This window comes from Ascaphus truei, chromosome 1 (assembly GCF_040206685.1).
Source record: "Ascaphus truei isolate aAscTru1 chromosome 1, aAscTru1.hap1, whole genome shotgun sequence".
Classification (NCBI taxonomy): Eukaryota; Metazoa; Chordata; class Amphibia; order Anura; family Ascaphidae; genus Ascaphus; species Ascaphus truei.
This window is the reverse complement of record NC_134483.1, coordinates 186,446,188-186,464,287: the sequence shown is the minus strand read 5'-3', so window position 1 is coordinate 186,464,287 and position 18,100 is coordinate 186,446,188. Positions and strand designations below refer to the sequence as shown.

General features: G+C 41.4%; 1 protein-coding gene across 3 annotated transcripts in view; it reads left to right on the top strand.

The window, feature by feature from the left end:
• The window catches only part of FANCC (FA complementation group C), a 190,638-nt gene that overhangs the window by 151,320 nt on the left and 21,218 nt on the right, over positions 1-18,100 (top strand). For all 3 annotated transcript variants that reach the window (XM_075599121.1, XM_075599116.1, XM_075599123.1), the window contains 4 exons: positions 2,524-2,623; positions 8,025-8,100; positions 9,205-9,280; positions 16,793-16,967. In XM_075599121.1, the coding sequence (XP_075455236.1) occupies positions 2,524-2,623; positions 8,025-8,100; positions 9,205-9,280; positions 16,793-16,967 (427 nt within the window). The remainder of the gene's footprint in view (positions 1-2,523; positions 2,624-8,024; positions 8,101-9,204; positions 9,281-16,792; positions 16,968-18,100) is intronic.

The window sequence follows — 18,100 nt, the reverse complement described above, 5'->3', positions numbered from 1 at the left end:
TTCACTAGACCCTTTACTAAATAAAATGGCATGTGTGGGACCCAAAATAGTGTTCCGTAGAGCAGCTACGCTAGGGAATCTCCTGTCACCCAGTTTGCTGAAAACTACTAATACTAACCAGAATAAACTGTCTTTCTTTCCAAAATTGATTGGATCATTTAAATGTGGGCACTGTAAGATTTGTCCCAAAATGAGGAAAGTTAAACATTTCACTGATAAACTTGAAACACGGAAATATCAGATAAAAACTTTTATGTCATGTCAGACCAATTATGTCATATACCTGTTACAATGCGGATGTAAAAAACAGTATGTGGGGCTTACCAGCAGAGCCTTAAAAATTCGCATTCTAGAACACTTAAGGCTCATTAAGAATTCAGACATGACACATCCGGTCCCAATCCACTTTAACAACTGTCCATTGGGTTCTGTGGACAATTTCAGTTGTTGCGCTATAGAACATGTAGTCCTCCCCCCCCGGGGAGGGGATAGAATCAAGCTCCTACATCAAAGGGAGGCGCACTGGATCCACACATTAAACACATTACAACCCAGTGGACTTAATGTGGATTGGGATCTACGATGTTTTCTTTAAGAGATATATAAGAGTGTTATACGTGGAATGCAGATATGTACATATTATGGTCTTCTTAAGAACAGAACGTCTACTGTGTATTTCTGATTTATTCTCTGCACTGTCCCTCCCTTAGCCTTTTCCCCCCCTCTCCCCCCTCCTTCCCCCCCCCCTCTTTCCCTCCCTCACATTTCTCATCCCCCCCCCTCCCCTTCCATACCTCCTCCCCTCCCCTTCCCCCCTCTTCTCCCCCCCCCCTTTTTCTCTCCCTTTCCCACCTACCTTCCCTTGATTCACTAGTCTATAAGTCACAAATATGTTTAAATAAAGCATTAGGAAGCCCCTATATGTATGACTGACTAATAGGTACACAACATGGGTTATTGTGAATCTAGTGTTGAGTATATTCCACTTGCAGTGTTTGCAACAGCTTTTTATGTTTATTCATATACCTGGAATGTGCTGCCAAATAGTCTTATCATATTGCTACTGTGTATGTCTGAATATATAAATTAGATGCTCTCCGTGCATATAATATGTTTATAGTGAGCTGCACAGACATTAAATACTTTAATAGCATGATATTAGCTAACAGGCATATAGCACTGAAGGGGTTAAAGTTTTAATGGCGCTTTCGCGGGCTTTTAGGTATTTAAGAGGCTGTCACCACTTCTCCCCACTCCAAGACGAAGCCCTCTGCGTAAGGGTGAAACGCGTTGAGGGGGAGATGCTGGTGTAGCCCTGGTGTGTGTCAAATAAAGTTATGTTGAACTAGTCATCTGGGAGCCGTTCATTGGACATGCGCAGTTGCGCCGCACTTCTATCCATTTTCTGACCTGCATCTCGGCGGCGGCACGCAGGAGGAAGCGAGAAGAGCGGTCTCACAACCCAAGGAGCAGGTGAGGTTACTCTTTCCCCTTGCACCGGTTGATTAAGTGACCCTGCTTAGCTCTCCCACGCTTACCCCAGTGTCCTCATTTACTGACCTGCCTCACACTGAAGCGCTTGACAGATTCTCTGCAACGTCTTCCTTAGACCGCCTAGAGTGAGGGTCGAAGCGTTGGATTAATAAATGAGTGATACGCCTGTTTTGATTTTTGTTACTGTTGAAGTGCTTCTGCTTATTTCCATATCTTATACATCCTACTTCAAGGCATCTGGGTAATCATATTGCAGTGCAAGCACCTACTAATGATAATTCCAGGTTATTTTACTTATTCCAGTTCTTTTCTTATTTATTTATTACCCCTCGAGCACTATTTCTCATCGATGTATAGTATTACTCCACTTCTTTTTCTCGATTTTGGTTTTTCACGTATTTTTCTCCCTTCAAACGAACACAATTTAACAATTCAAACATCCACAATTACGTGCTGCAATGTATGTTTATTAATCCGACTGGGTAAAGTTTAGAAAGATGTGTTCTCTACAATGAACTTCTGCACTAAAGAGGGAGACTTAGTCCGTCCGGGATTCAGTAATCCACAATGCAGGTTATCACACCCGATCTGCCATTGATTTGAATTGCTGTTAAAGCTGAATTGGGTTGCTATATCTCACTTTGCAGTTTAGTAAATCTCTGCCTTTACGGCATTTTTATGATGCCCGTGGTATGATGTATGGTCATCGGATGCCACAATTATCAGAATAGCTCTCACAGACCGAAATCTTTCATATTTTAAAAAAGAGCATGGATTACATTTAGTTTTATTTTGTAGCAAATTTCAAACTGGGGATTACAAGTGTGAAATTAAAGGCTGTTATTTTAATGCTAACAGAAAAAAACGAATTGGCGTTGTACTATTCATGTCTAAGGATTGTGCGTTTCTAACTACTATTCTTCATGCACAATAATGATCTCTAAAAGCAGCGTTTGTGTATTTGAATTTGCTTTTACTGGCCAGTTGGCAAAGTGGATGTTCATAACATATTTTTTTTTTCATATTTAGGCATGCACTTCTGGAAGCTGACGGAAACCATAAAGTAATGACCATAATACAGTTCTTTACACATTGTTTCATCCAAGTGTACCAGAAGGATAACTTGCAGGTACTGTATGTCATTTTGTATATTCCTTTCCTAAGGGTTATGCGAGTTCTGCAAACCCTTGCTGTATTCTAATATGCAACAAATCTGGGATTGTGGTTCTTGCCAAATGTTCTGCTTTTGTATTAGTCCTGTGCGCAGATTGCAGTTTACCTGTTAAAACTGCCCATCTAAGAGAAAAGCTCCCCTGCTGAAATCACTCTCCTGGCTTCCTATCAAATTCCACATCTCGCACTCCATTCTCCTCCTCACTTTTAAAGCTTTGCACTCTTCTGCCCCTCCTTACATCTCCGCCCTAATTTCTTTCTATGCACCATCCCGACTCCTGCATTCTGCTCAAGGATGTCTTCTCTCTACCCCCTTTTGTATCTAAAGCCCTCTCCCGCCTTAAACCTTTCTCACTGACTGCCCCACACCTCTGGAATTCCCTTCCCCTCAATACCCGACTAACACCCTCTCTATCCACCTTTAAAACCCACCTTAAGACACACTTGCTTAAAGAAGCAAATGAGTAGCACCGTGGCTAATACTATACACATGATACATACAGTAAAGCTTGGCCCCCTGCAGACGCATTTACCTGAATGCCCTCCTACTGTCTCTGTACGTTCTCCCCACCAATTAGATTGTAAGCTCCTCGGAGCAGGGACTCCTCTTCCTTAATGTTACTTTTATGTCTGAAGCACTTATTCCCATGATCTGTTATTTGTATTATTTGTTATTTATATGATTGTCACGTGTAGTACTACTGTGAAGCGCTATGTACACTAATGGCGCTATATAAATAAAGACATACATACATACATACAAAGGCCATATTGTAATTTTAAGTAAAGTTGCAGAACAGGGTGGCCTTTTCCCATTTTGCATGGGAGGATTTGAACCCTGGAATTCTGTACCTCAGAAACCACAGGCTGCCAGCCCAACTATCAATGCAAGGTGATTATGGTTGCTGTTACTGTACATCACAAAATGTATTATTGTCATCTGGCATGGGCTTTTTAAATAGTAATGATCTAGCTAACTTAAATAAAGTGGCTAAAAACATTTGAATTAATGTGGCTAACTAATACCCTATAGCTCAGCGCTATGACCATTAAATGTGATGAATACAAATGAAATTAAATGGGATATGTGGTGGACGTGTATATTAAAAACATTTGAAGTTACACGTTTGGAGACATAGAGTAAACGCTTATGCCATAGATGTTCCTACTCCCGACATACTTCAGCTCTTTTGCTTCGGAGGAGCCTTTGACACATTAACTAAAATGTGTTCATTCCTTCGTCAATCGAGAGAGAAAGCAAGAGCAGGTAAAATAGATTGGCCACCATGATTTGACTGCTGTAGCCCCAAGCGACGCAGTTTAAATACTGCAATTGCAGCTGTCTGCATGCACAGATCATCTCTTTCTTGACCTGTTTGCGTGGCAGAGCCATACATGTCCTGGGGTGATAGCACTAGGGTGTGTATATGGAACGGGGAATCATTTGCTGAAGGAAATGAGAAGGAGACGTTGGACGCTTCAATTAATCATTTGTAGGCGGAGAATCCTTACCTACATTTTTTACTACAGCCATTATACGTGACCGTTAATAGGGCCATATGTTATATTTCCTTCTCGATGGAACATGACATATAAACAGGCTTTGACCTTGAGTTCTGATTATACCACATTTTTGTTTTGTAGGGTTCCTCAACAAATTGAGGCTGTAGTGCAGTTTGAACTGAATTGCTAAGTATTTACAACTAAGTGGGGAACTCTATGTAGTGCCTCACACTTGCAAGTGTTGTACAGGAAAATCATTACCACCACTGCCAACACGAGACGAGTGTTGTGCAAGCCTTCTATCGCTGGCATATTTTGAGAGTACAAGGCAAAAAAGACCAAAGTTCCAAAGATCAGTGCTTCAGAGTGATGGACGAAGCAGCATATATTGACAAGGCTGATTGTTGAAGACAGAAAATCATTCACATGAGTGTAACTTATGTAATGTAGTCTCCTATATTCATTGCTCCAATGTGGGGGTATGTATATGTGCCTGGATAAAAAGGGTAATGGAGCCAATGTCTGCCTGTGAGGACAGCTATGGCTTGTTCTCCTCCTATTCTACGGGCATACATGCTCTAGAGGATAAACATTTTTAATCTTCATCCCAGTTAGAAAAAAATTATAATCACAGGGATAGTACTCACAATTGGTGGTCTGTCTTATTGTGTGGGCTTCCAGCTAGCAAACGTTAGAGAGTGGATCCAGAAGTATGGAGAAAAAGCGGAGCACTGCAGGCAATAAATGGGGCTATGCACAAAAACAAAATTAAAAACAATTAATTGGGTGGGTGACAGCATCGAGGGTGGCATGTGGGTAACTGGCCCGTTTTGCGCTCACGGCGCTTTGTCAAAGAGTTTTACAAAGTGCCGTGAGTGCGAAACATGTCAGAGTTACCCACATGCCACCCTCAATGCTGTCACCCACCCAATAAATTGTTTTTAAGTTTTTGTGCCTAGCCCCATTTCTTGCCTGCAGTGCTTTGCTTTTTTCTCTTTACTTCTCGATCCACTCTCTATATTTTGAGGGTAGTAGAACATAATTAAAGGGAGGCTGCATCCAGTTATGGGGTAGTTCTATGTACACCTAAGCGGACAATTTGGGTCAAAAATCCCGAATCTTCAGTGTACATAGAATAATGCCCTAATGTAAATGTAATCAGGCCTGTTAGTTGTCACTTTTTTGTAGACACCCCAAATATTAATTGTAGTCCCGAAATACCCCATTTTACTCCTGTGTGCAGGACTATGCAGCTAGGTACAGTAGTTGTCCTGAGAACGTTTTTGATTGTTTCCTGCAGCCAGATATCAATGATTCGAAAAAGTCTCTATGCTGCACACTTAAAACATAAGTATTTGGGGTCCCATGTCCCCAAAACAGCTGAACTGCATATAAAATGTAAAACGGAAGGGTCAGTCACTGAAAGGTATAATGCTAGTAGCATTCATATTAATCAAGCACATTCCGTGAGTGGAACATCGAAGACATTTGAGTTTGCAGGGTAATCTGAACTATATATAAAAAAAGGTGTGACTATAAGTGCACCCACGTTACCGACCACTCAGGGTGGGTGACAACATCTGACGACACTGCGTTGTGCCTTTTCGTCCACTTCCCATGTTTAAACATCTTTGCCAACAAACGGTGTGCAAAAGTAAACTAGGCGGGAAACTTACATGTAGATCACAGTATGAGAACAAAGGAAAAGAAAAAAATAACTAAGCATACAGAAACTAATTACAGGCATACCCCGCATTAACGTACGCAATGGGACCGGAGCATGTATGTAAAGCGAAAATGTACTTAAAGTGAAGCACTACCTTTTTCCCACTTATCGATGCATGTACCGTACTGCAATCATCATATAAGTGCATAACTGATGTAAATAAGGCATTTGTAACAGGCTCTATAGTCTCCCCGCTTGCGCACACCTTTGGTACAGGTAGGGAGCCGGTATTGCTGTTCAGGACGTGCTGACTGGCGCATGCGCGAGCTGCCGTTTGCCTATTGAGCGAGATGTACTTACTCGCGAGTGTACTTAAAGTGAGTGTACTTAAACCGGGGTATGCCTGTATATATATATATATATATATATATATATATATATATATGCATTAAATAGATCATAAAAGAGCATCGCTAACAAGCATACAGGAACAATCTGTTGAAGTCATTAGGTAATTATAAATGCCTAAAAAAACATGGGAGAGCCAAATGTAAAAAACTGATATACATAAGACAAACAGAAAAAATACCGTACTGTAGGTTTAGAAAAAAACAAACAATACAATGTTTGCTTAGTAACGCTTTTGCTACTCAGAGCAGAAAAAAAGGCAGGGGAGATAGGGGTGATATAGGAAACCACAGGAGAATTAGATCAGAAAGACTCTGCATGGGCGATGCTTCCCCCAAAAATGATGTCATACTCAAAAAGGGGAAGTTAAAGTCATCATTAAGCCCCTCAGTCCTATAGTTAGCAAATGAAACATTCCAAACTATTCTTACTGTGCCTGAATTCTAACCCTATCTCCCCCCTTCTAGAATATGGCATATATTCAATACCCAGGAATCTAATGGAAGAGGGGGGAATGCCCAACGTCCTTACAATGTCTCACTAATGTGTTTTCCCTCTGAATTTGTGCTCTGAAACAGAAAGAGAGGGAAGTTTCACTCTTCTGGCGCATGTAGTAGTTTGAGTGTAATTTTTTTTTTTAAATATGGGTCATTCTCAAACTGAGCATCAAATCCCGATAAAAGGGTAGATCCCTTGTGGTACCTTGTATAAGATCTATCTCTTGAATTGTTTTTGCGGTCTTGGATGTGTCGGAAAGGCCACCTACTTTCAGAATAGAATTTTACAAGTAAAAACTGTAAATTGCAGTATCCTGAACCCAAAATACATAAAAACATTTGGCCATCGGGGTCATGGGTAGAAAGCTGTGACTTCATCTCCTGATGCCATTGTAAGTAAGTAGGACTCTTACAGATTTATTACTCCAGCCTCTTCCATGTATTAGAGCAGCGGTGCGCAAAGTGGGGGGCGCGAGACTGACTGCTGGGGCGCGGGGTTTACACAGGCCCCGCGCGCTTCCCGATGGCACTTAAATTAAGTGCCGGGGGAGCTGCAGGATCTCTGTAAACCTAACTTACCTTGGCTCCGGCGGCTTCTTAGACGCACGATGACGTCATGCCGCCATAGCCGAGGAAAGCAGGGGGGGGGGAGCGCGGAGAGAGGGGAACCGCCGACAGGGGGACGCAGGGAAAAATGTGCGCCCCCCTGTTTAGAGAGCAGTGAAGAATACTGCATTTCAGTTCCCATACGGACAATGTATTCTGCACTGCTCTGTAATAAATGGGAGAGACTGCACTAAAATCTGGGAGTACGAGTCCTACTTGGGAAACACTGATACCAGGAATGCCATGTCATACATTTTATCACAAAAATGACCAAATGGTCACTTTTTTTTTTTTTTTTTTTAAATGTTTACGATTTTAATCTGTTTTAAACAAAAGTGTAAAACCGATAATCTGGAGAGTGTTTTCTTTAATCGGTGGTCCTTTTTTTTTTTTTTTTTTTTTAAACCACATATGGATTTCAGCCTTGTTTTCACCAATGATACTTTGTACAGGAACGTAAAGGTCACAGGTTGTGTTATCCATTTGCTGTTTGCCCTGTATGAAACTGAACGTGAAATAGTACAAGTAATAACTTCAGACGGAATTGCCTCTTTGTATGTAAATGACATGCATAAGCATGCACCGCAGGAGAGCTGACAAAACATGTATTTACAATACTGTACTGGCCTTTTCCATGAAAAAAAGAGGTTTCATTGTATTTTTTTGCTTTATTTTAGCCCAGGTTTCCATTGAGGACTTACTTTCCACGCAGTAATATAGCTCTTGTGATGGCATTGCTCAGACAACCATTAGGTAAGTTCCTCTAACTAATGCATCAGTTGCTTAGCATAATTGGCTATTATTACAGTTGAGCTGTATCTCCCTCCTCTTGATCATCACCGCAAAAACAGAAATGTATGAAATATACCCTATAAATAGATTGTTCAGTAATTCCTGTAAACAAAAAGGGAACTTCAGTTTGCTTCCCACCGCAGAACCAATGTCTCATCTCATCTATCATGTGCAGTATTGTGATGGTAACAAGGTATGCATGCAATGCTCCGATTCTCAAGGATATCGGGTGCTTTTGCATCACTCTGCAGCTGAATGTCCTCACATCTCATTTCAACAAGTTATGGGAGCTGAGGTCAGGCAAGGAAATAAATCTCTGTCCTAACATTCCTCTTGCTATGTTCCAATTTGCAAAGTTGGGTGGTTCTGGGAATTCCCAAGGGGTGAAAAGGCAATGCTTCTTGTAATAAACAATTATATGCTGTCATTCTCACTAGCACACTAATTTACAAGGGAAACATAATACCCGTTGTTGTATTTTTGTAAACTTTCTTGGCAGGATGAGTATACGGTACTAAACCTAAATGAGATGTTTGGAATATGTATGAATTTAGATTTTGTTACCTGTACTGAAGACACAATGCAATTAATTGATTGCCTGTATTATATTTCTTGTGTATAGTGGAATAGGTAGGGCTCACATTGTAACCAGTGCCCCGTGTTGTAGATGGAGCTCTTTTCTTTATTTTATTTTTATTTATTTTTAACATTTGCGTTTACACCTTTTTGCTTTTTCCACATATATCGGAGCACTCTGAATTGCAACTCAAATCCTGAGGGGCTGCAATAGGCATTTATTATTGCAAATCTCAGTCCAATTACAAAGTGAAGTTGGGGACCTGCATTTATTATATAATGTATATCTGAACTTCTTGGAACTTTTTTCAATGATCAATAAGATTTTGTATTCCCAGTAGAAGATATGGCACATGCTCCTATCAACTATGGATAGAATTGGGGTAACAGAGTTAATAAAGCTGTAACCTAGCTTCTCGCCATATTAAATAGGGATGTACATCTCTGTTTATCTTACTAAAAGAAATGTACCTGTATTTCATCTTCCAGGACTGCCGTCTGATGCCTGCCTTCAGCACCTGCAAAGTATTATTAAAATGTTGAAAATTGTGGACAATGACGAAAGGTATGCGCATTTATTTAGTCAGTTTTGTACTATTGTAAAAGAAAGGGTGTGTTGCAGTGTATCGGTACATTAATGATTAGCAACACATTGAGATGAACACAGATTATTGATCTTTCATTTGTATGGCACCAACATATTCCACAGAGCAGTACAATGTGGGAGGGAGGACAAGGAGCGGCTCAGTGAGTAAAGACTGATTCTGGCACTGAGTTTGAAGCAGTGGAACCTGGTTCAATTCCCAGTGTTGGCTCCTTGTGACCTTGGGCAAGTCACCTTATCTCCCTCTGTCTAAGGCACCAAAAAAACATCCATTGTAAGCTCCACGGGGCAGGGACCTGTTCCTGCAAAATGTCTCTATAAAGCGCTACATAAAACTAGCAGTGCTATACAAGAACAAATTATTATTATTGTATGACAAAATAGTACTGAGGTCATTGGCAGCTCTATAGTACTTTATAACTATATCCACTTTTTTATTCTGCAGAATTGTATAATTTGTGGGCTGAAAATCAAGCCGTGTGGTGACTTGTGCCTATTTGCACCCATGTGTCCTGGTCTTACCTACTCATGTTTCTCCCTGTCTTGGCTAACAGAACAAACAGAGCAGTAACAATTGAAGAGCTGCTGCTGAGAAGGGCAAACAAGAAGGCTGACATATTGTGCACCCCATAGTAACTGGCAATATATTTAATTTCAGTTCTTAAATAAAGGAATACATGTGTTACACAAATAGATCTATTGGAAATTGAGCGCTGGAAGGAATGACTATATATTTTTGAATAATTATTTTTACCTTGGCAAAGAATGAATGCATTTTTACATCATTGGTTTTGAATACACACACAAAGGTTGCACTTGCATTTTTTTCCCCCGCCTGTGATGCAAGAGGCCCCCGCGCTAGAAGGACTACACGCGCATTCTCCCCCCCCCCCCCTTTATGTAGGCAGCGTTGTCAATCACCACTCTGGTCTGTGGTCATGCCCCACAATGGCTTGCGTAGGTTGATTTTGATGTTTGGCTGGCATATTTTAAGTATCTGAAATGCTTGTATGTGTTTAAACACGACCTCTGAATATCCAGACTTGTTGGTTTAATTCCAGACACCGCTACTTACATGTTCTGCGTGATGTAGTTCAGTGAATGATTCTTAATGAGTAAGTAAATTAATTCATTAATCGGTGTGTGCGTGCAAAAAATCCATGAATTCCTGACAGTAAGTAAGTGAATGACTTAAATATGTTTGTAAGGAAGCGCAGGTTTAATTTGGTAGCCATGAACATTCATACTGTATACTAACAAGCACCATATTGCTGGTGGAAATAAAGAACCTAGTGCATCTTCCTCTTACAATAAAAAAAACATCAACATGTTGTTAAGAAAAGTATCAGGATGTGAGATGTCCTTCATTCTGTGACACAAAGCAGAAGGGGGAAAAACATTGAAATCTGAGAAGCAGAGATACGTTTTAGCTGTGAGAGAATCCGGTCTTCTCCCCACCATGTAAGAGTTTGTAGTCTCCTGAGCGTTAGCATATTCACGTTCACTTTCATGCTATTACAAGGCAGGTGTCTGGGAACTGGATAGCTTGTGCACCGTAGTCACTATATTAATAACAGAATGCTGGCACTCCAAGCCCCAGAACATGAGGTGAATGGAATTGCATCTGTTTTCAGGCACTCTTCTGTCCATTAAAAGAAAATGTAACCTTTGTTGGCTTTTGCGTAATATAGTTTATGAAATTATCAGCCAAATCCATATGTTTGTGAAAGTTTTGCAGAATTTTAAAAATGTCCATTAGCTTTATGAAATTAAAGCAGCATTGTAGACTTGTTTTCAACTCCTCCCCACACCTTCAATGACCATGACACAGCTGAGGAAAATTTCTGCATGAGTTTTTCTGATGACATTAGGTAATTGGTGTTATGGTACAAAGGGGAAAGCCGCGGATATCTTGAACTGATAGATTTGTATTTGCAGGGTTTTTTTTAATGGTATTTTTTAATGTTTGAAGGTACAACAACCATTATTATTATCATTAATTTATAACGCGCCGACATATTCCATAGCGAGGTACAATAAGATTGGAGTACAAAAAACACATAAGATAACAAACATTAACATACAGTTGTGTGAAAAAGAAAGTACACCCTCTTTGAATTCTCTGGTTTTGCATATCAGGATATAATAACAATCATCTGTTTCTTAGCAGGTCTTAAAATTAGGTAAATACAACCTCAGATGAACAACAACACATGACATATTACACTGTGTCATGATTTATTTAACAAAAATAAAGCCAAAATGGAAAAGCTACAGTATGTGTGAAAAACTAAGAACACCCTTACTGCTTCCATAGGAATTAAGATGCTAAGTAGCAGACAGGTGCTGCTAATCATATGCCCTTGATTAATTGATCATTAGCAAGTGTGACCACCTCTATAAAAGCCAAAGTTTTAGCATTTTGCTGGTCTGGAGCATTCAGGTTTTGTTAACACAATGCCAAGGAGGAAAGACATCGGCAATGATCTTCGAGAAGCAATTGTTGCTGCCCATCAATCTGGGAAGGGTTATAAGGCCATTTCCAAACAATTTAAAGTCCATTATTCAGTGAAAAAGATTATTCAAAAGTTGAAAACATTCAAGACAGTTGCCAATCTTCCCAGGAGTGGACGTCCCAGCAAATTCACCCCAAGGTCAGACCGTGCAATGCTCAGAGAAATTGCAAAAAGCCCAAGAGTTACATCTCAGACTCTACAGGCCTCAGTTAGCATGTTAAATGATAAAGTTCATGAAAGTACAATTAGAAAAAGACTGAACAAGTTTGGTTTGTTTGGAAGGGTTGCCAGGAGAAAGCCTCTTCTCTCTAAAAAGAACATGGCAGCACGGCTTAGGTTTGCAAAGTTGCATCTGAACAAACCACAAGACTTCTGGAACAATGACCTTTGGATAGGCGAGACCAAAGTGGAGATGTTTGGCCATAATGCACAGCGCCACGTTTGGCAAAAACCAAACACAGCATACTGTATTAGCACAAACACCTCATACCAACTGTCAAGCACGGTGGTGGAAGGGTGATAATTTGGGCTTGTTTTGCAGCCACAGGACTTGGGAACCTTGCAGTCATTGAGTTGACTATGAACTCCTCTGTACACCAAAGTATTCTAGTCAAATGTGAGGCCATCTGTCCGACAGCTAAAGCTTGGTCGAAATTGAGTCATGCAACAGGACAATGATCCCAAGCACACCAGCAAATCTACAACAGAATGGCTGAAAAAGAAAAGAATCAAGGTGTTGCAATGGCCCAGTCAAATTCCAGACCTCAACCCGATTGAAATGCTGTGGCAAGAACTTAAAGCTGCAGTTCAGTCAATATCCTGCATGTGTGTTTTTTTTAATAAATCAGTTCTGTAGTAAGAAAAAATACTTTTAGCATTTTCTGTTTTAAAAAAAACAACTTTGAAAGACCAATTTTCTTGTATTCTATTTTAACAGCCATTTGCTAAGGCACTGCCCCTTCATGTCCTGTCACAAGACCTGGCACACCCCTTTGTCAGCACTGCCCTCCCTCTAGCACTTGTCAGTGCAGGAATGCTCATGAATATTCATGAGCTTCCACTGCCAGTCAAGCAGATTATAAACAAATCCCAGCATTTTAATATGTCACCAAATTTCGAACTATCAATACATGGAAAACGAATTGACCTGCAGCTATACAGTTCTTTAGGTAATTAGAGATTGCAAACATAAAACTATTGAAGTAAAAAAATAAATGTAAAAAAAAAAAAAAGACTGAACTGCAGCTTTAAGAGAGCTGTGCATAAACAAATGCCCACAAACCTCAATGAACTGAAGCAACGTTGTAAAGAAGAGTGGGCCACAATTCCTCCACAATGATATGAGAGACTGATAAAGTCATACAGAAAACGATTACTTCAAGTTATTGCTGCTAAAGGTGGTTCTACAAGCTATTAAATCATAAGGAGTACGTAGTTTTTCACACATGGCTTCTCCATTTTGGCTTTATTTTTGTTAAATAAATCATGACACGGTGTAATATGTCATGTGTTGTTGTTCATCTGAGGTTTTATTTACCTAATTTTAAGACCTGCTAAGGAACACATGATTGTTATTATGTCCTGATATGTAAAACCATAGAATTCAAAGGGGGTATACTTTCTTTTTCACATAACTGTACATTGTTACAGTAGAGGGCCCTGCCCCAAGGAGCTTACAATCTATAAGGACAGGTAAGTGGAAACATAAGGTACAGGGGGATGAGAAGGTTAGTATGTATCGGATGACTATTTGTTAATTGAAGGAGTTGACGTTGGGTAAGGCCGCGATTATAGTGCAGGCACGCGTGCGATATCGTACACTGCAAACACAAATGTGTGTTCCTCAATGAGGCCACCCATAGTACGTGCATGCATGCAGAGCGACCGCGCACGCAAATTTTGAACATACAATTCAACTAGTTATTTCCACGGATGAAGCCAGCTATGGTGAAACGTACGTAGGGTACGTCTGACATCACCATCACGTGACGTCGGCTCATCGGAGAGGTGTGGGCTTGTGTTCCGTCTGAGTGCTTCGCAGACTGCAGCCGTGGGCAGCAACAGCACTCAGACTTCATGGTATGCTTATTCTACATACTATATGTAATACCTGTCCTGATAGCGACATTTACTTATGGTGGGGTCATTAAAGAGTTTATCCATTAGGTTAATTCCTCAGCCTGTAACTCTGCAGCAAGTAAACTAACAGCTTTCTGACTGGGATATTACATATGCTAATTTAGACTAGTAATTGGCTATATCCCTGTACCAGACTGCACACAGCAGTGTCAGACTCTAGACCAGGCCTGCACAACTTGTACAGTGAGAAGGGCCAAACTGCTCCAAGGAAAAAAGATTTGGGCCGCACGGGTAAAATCATCATCATCATCTCTCCTCCAGCACCTCTCATATATATCTCCCCCAGCACTCTTCATCATCATCCTCATATCTCCCCCAAAACCCATCATCAACCTTTGCGAGACTCCCCATCGATCTCTCATACCCCCATCTCTCCCCCTCACCCATACACATAATACTCACATCAAACACACAATACCACCTGCACACCACACACATCTGACCCCCCCCTGCACCTCACATCACTCCCCCCCCCTGCACCTCATATCACTCTCCCCCCCCTGCACCTCACATCACTCTCCCCCCTGCAACTCACATTACTCTCCCCCCCCCCCCCTGCAACTCACACCACTCTCCCCCCCTCACAAGGAAAACAGAGTCGGGCCTAACAGCTCATTTCAACAGCCCCCACAGCCCATATCAGCAGCCGCCCACAGCCCATTTCAGAAGCCCCCACCCCCATGTCAGCACCCCCCCCCCGTGTCAGCAGCCCCCCCAGCCCATTCCATGTCAGCAGCCCCCCCTCCCATGTCAGCAGCCCCCCCATTCCATTTCAGCAGCCCCCTCCCATGTCCCCACGCATGAATGAACTACCTACCCCCTCCCCCCCCATGCTTACCTGACGATGGCGGCAGGGAAGCGCAAGAGATGCGCGTAGCAGCAGACCCGGAAGTTCCAGGCTGGGGGGGGGAGCGCGGCAGGGTGGGGGGGGGAGAGTGCGGTCACACAGACACTGCTGGAGCGCGCTCCTACTGTGGGGGGGGGAGCGCGACAGGGTGGGGGGGGGAGAGCGCGGTCACACAGACACTGCTGGAGCGCACTCCTACTGTCCTTACCAGTGAAGGGGGTCCGTCGCGGGCCGTATGTTATGCAGGCCTGCTCTAGAGGTTCCATCAACACCTCTGTGTTTGCCACAAGGATATTTCTTACTCTTATAGCACACAGAGTACTTACCCCCACCTATTATTTGGCTATAGGTTTCTACTCGGACTACACTTTGTCTGCTCAGGTTGTTATTATTATATAGGCATTACCCACACATTTTATGTGTTACACTAGGTCTAGTAACATATATATATATATATATATAATCCCTGTTATACTAGTACTCTAGCCCCACACCTCTTCGGTCTCTTTTAATTGCTTTTGTTCTGCGTCTGTGGTTTCCAAACAGCTTTATTTTAAGTTACCTAATAAAGAATTTGTTTTAAGTAGGGCGATTTTCTCTGTGCCACACTATAGGGATTCTTGTCCGTCTCGTCTCACTATTACCTCCATTCCCTGTGAGCACCACCCCACACACGCTGCTTGGCCTTTTTTCCCCTCTCCTGTGTGTTTGAGCAGGGCATTCGCTGCATTATATATTAACGCAGCCTTCATCTGTATACATAGTTATTTCCACGTCATGGTCACGTATGCGGTTCAGCCAATGAGAGAAACCCAGCCGCATGACGCATCCGCCACGCCTCCTGATTGCCTCACAATAGCCTCCAGCCTAGGGCATATTTCGCGCGTGTGCCACACGGTCGCGAGCATGCACTATAATCACGGCCTAAGAAGTAAGTGGGATTATGCGGAGGTCGAGCTGTGAGAGCAGGGTAATGTGTAAAGATGGAAATGCTTTAACATTCATCTGAAATACTTTACCCAAGACCAATAACAGAGCAGCTGTAACATCTGCAAACGACTGGAGCCCTTTTAAGTGACCATCTGATGGTCCATGGCAGGAACATGTCATGGTGTATTGTATGAGAGGACATTATAAAGTGGAAGGGAATGGCATGTGCTTTGAGTGTGCATATCGGGGGTGAAGATGAGCTTAGAGGATTAGCTTGGGGAACAGTTAAATATGAGTAGGGCCTCATATTTAGCAACTCAATATAATTCCTATGAGGTGAAGGAAAACTGATATTAGATAAACCGTGTTATATGATGAGTTAAAGTATGCTGGGATTCAAATCCACACAATAGTTACAACTATAACTAATATTTTGTTTTTAGAATGAAATTGCAGATTTGATAATAATGTTTATTGATTGTAAGCTTGTATGAGCACTGGATAATCCTGGACACATGATACATACAGTAAAGCTTGGCCCCCTGCAGACGCACTTACTAGAATTCCCTCCTGCTGTCTCTGTACGTTCTCCCTACCTACCAATTAGATTGTAAGCTCCTCGGAGCAGGGACTCCTCTTCCTTAATGTTACTTTTGTGTCTGAAGCACTTATTCCCATGACCTGTTATTTATATTATTTGTTATTTATATGATATGTATTACTACTGTGAAGCGCTATGTACATTTATGGCGCTATATAAATAAAGACATACATTACAATACAATGAGCTCTCACAAGAGTTAATGCAGTAATTTAGTCTGCTTGTACGAAACAGGTCCTCCTGCCAACAATCATGTCACCAAAATGCAATTCAAGCTGAAATACATTTCAAAGTGTTACAAAAATATATAGGAACATACTTCCTGTCATCTACGTGCAATGGCTACTACAAATCTGCAGAGGGAAATAATGTTTTACTATATGGATTTAGTTGCAGGGTTTTTTTGCCCCACTACTGTGACTCATCTGATTCTCTTCCAGATCCCACGGAAGTCTCTTTGAGACCTGGTTTTTACTAATTCATTTCGGAGACTGGGTGGATATTGCAGCAGAACAGCTGCTGACGTCAGGATCTGAAACTTCAGACGACCTGCTGTGGCTTTTGGCATTTTACTACAATCCGTGCAATGAGAACCAACAGAGAAGTAAAACAATGGTGTGTTATGGTAACACTGCAGTGTTAGTGACTTGGTCACTCAGTATAGTGATCTCTTTAAACACTGGTATTTTGGGTTTCAAACATTTAACATAGTTTCCTTTACTGTAATTCATAGGTTTCTTGGTTAAGGAGAATGGTAAAAGTGTTGTAGTTTAGAGAAGAAGATTTTGTATGTCAGACAGCAGGGGATTTTTTTCAAAAATGTTTTCAAAATACCTATTTAAAGCACAGTGTTTTGAAAGTCACAAAACCAATAAATCAATTACTCAGCACTCACATTAGCTGTTAACGCAAGCTAGGAATTATACCATGGAGCATTAATTTAAAAAAAAACAATGCAGACATGAAATTATTATTATTTTTTTTATAACTATTGTATTGTTTGTTTTAGGCGTTGGTGAGGGGGGAGGGGTGCAGAGAGAAAGAAGGGGTGGGGGAAGAAGTATACAAATTCATACATAGACTGACTGTCTAATCATCAAATAAACATGGGTAAAGTGGTGGTAGCAACTGGAGAGAACCAGGTGTCTAGCCTTGTGGTACAGAGAGCTCCTAGTAATCATGTGTATGTGTACTTTAGACCTTTTGAGTTCACGTGTAAATTTGATCTGAGGAGATGTTTACAACTCCTATGGATAATAGGTAATCAGCTACATTATTCCCATTCATTTTTGTCTGTGGGTTCCAGGTTTCAGAAAAGCAATGCGACACAGCACCTAGTAGCCGCAAAAATGTGTGTTCCTAACTTCTGGAGCACTCTGTTTATGTTCTCGAGTGGTCTATTGAGGAAAGCCGTCCATGGGAAATTTGTTAAATGGGATGCTATTGATTCATTTTAAGACCTGTCCCCAAAATCTGCGGGCATGTCGACCATATATGGAACATCGTGCCGGGTTGACCGTAATCCCTAAAACAGAGTGGAGAGGAGGGAGGATATATTTTGTTCCATTTGGCGGCATAGGTGCCACTGATACAAAACTTTATATCCATTTTCCATTATAGGAGTGCTGATGGAGCTCCTAGTCACGCCCTCCCATATCTCGTCCCAGCCCACGTCGTCCAGCACTTCACCAATATCGGCCTCCAAATTCCTCATGAAACCAACTTTTTCGTTGGGTTTGTTAGGGATG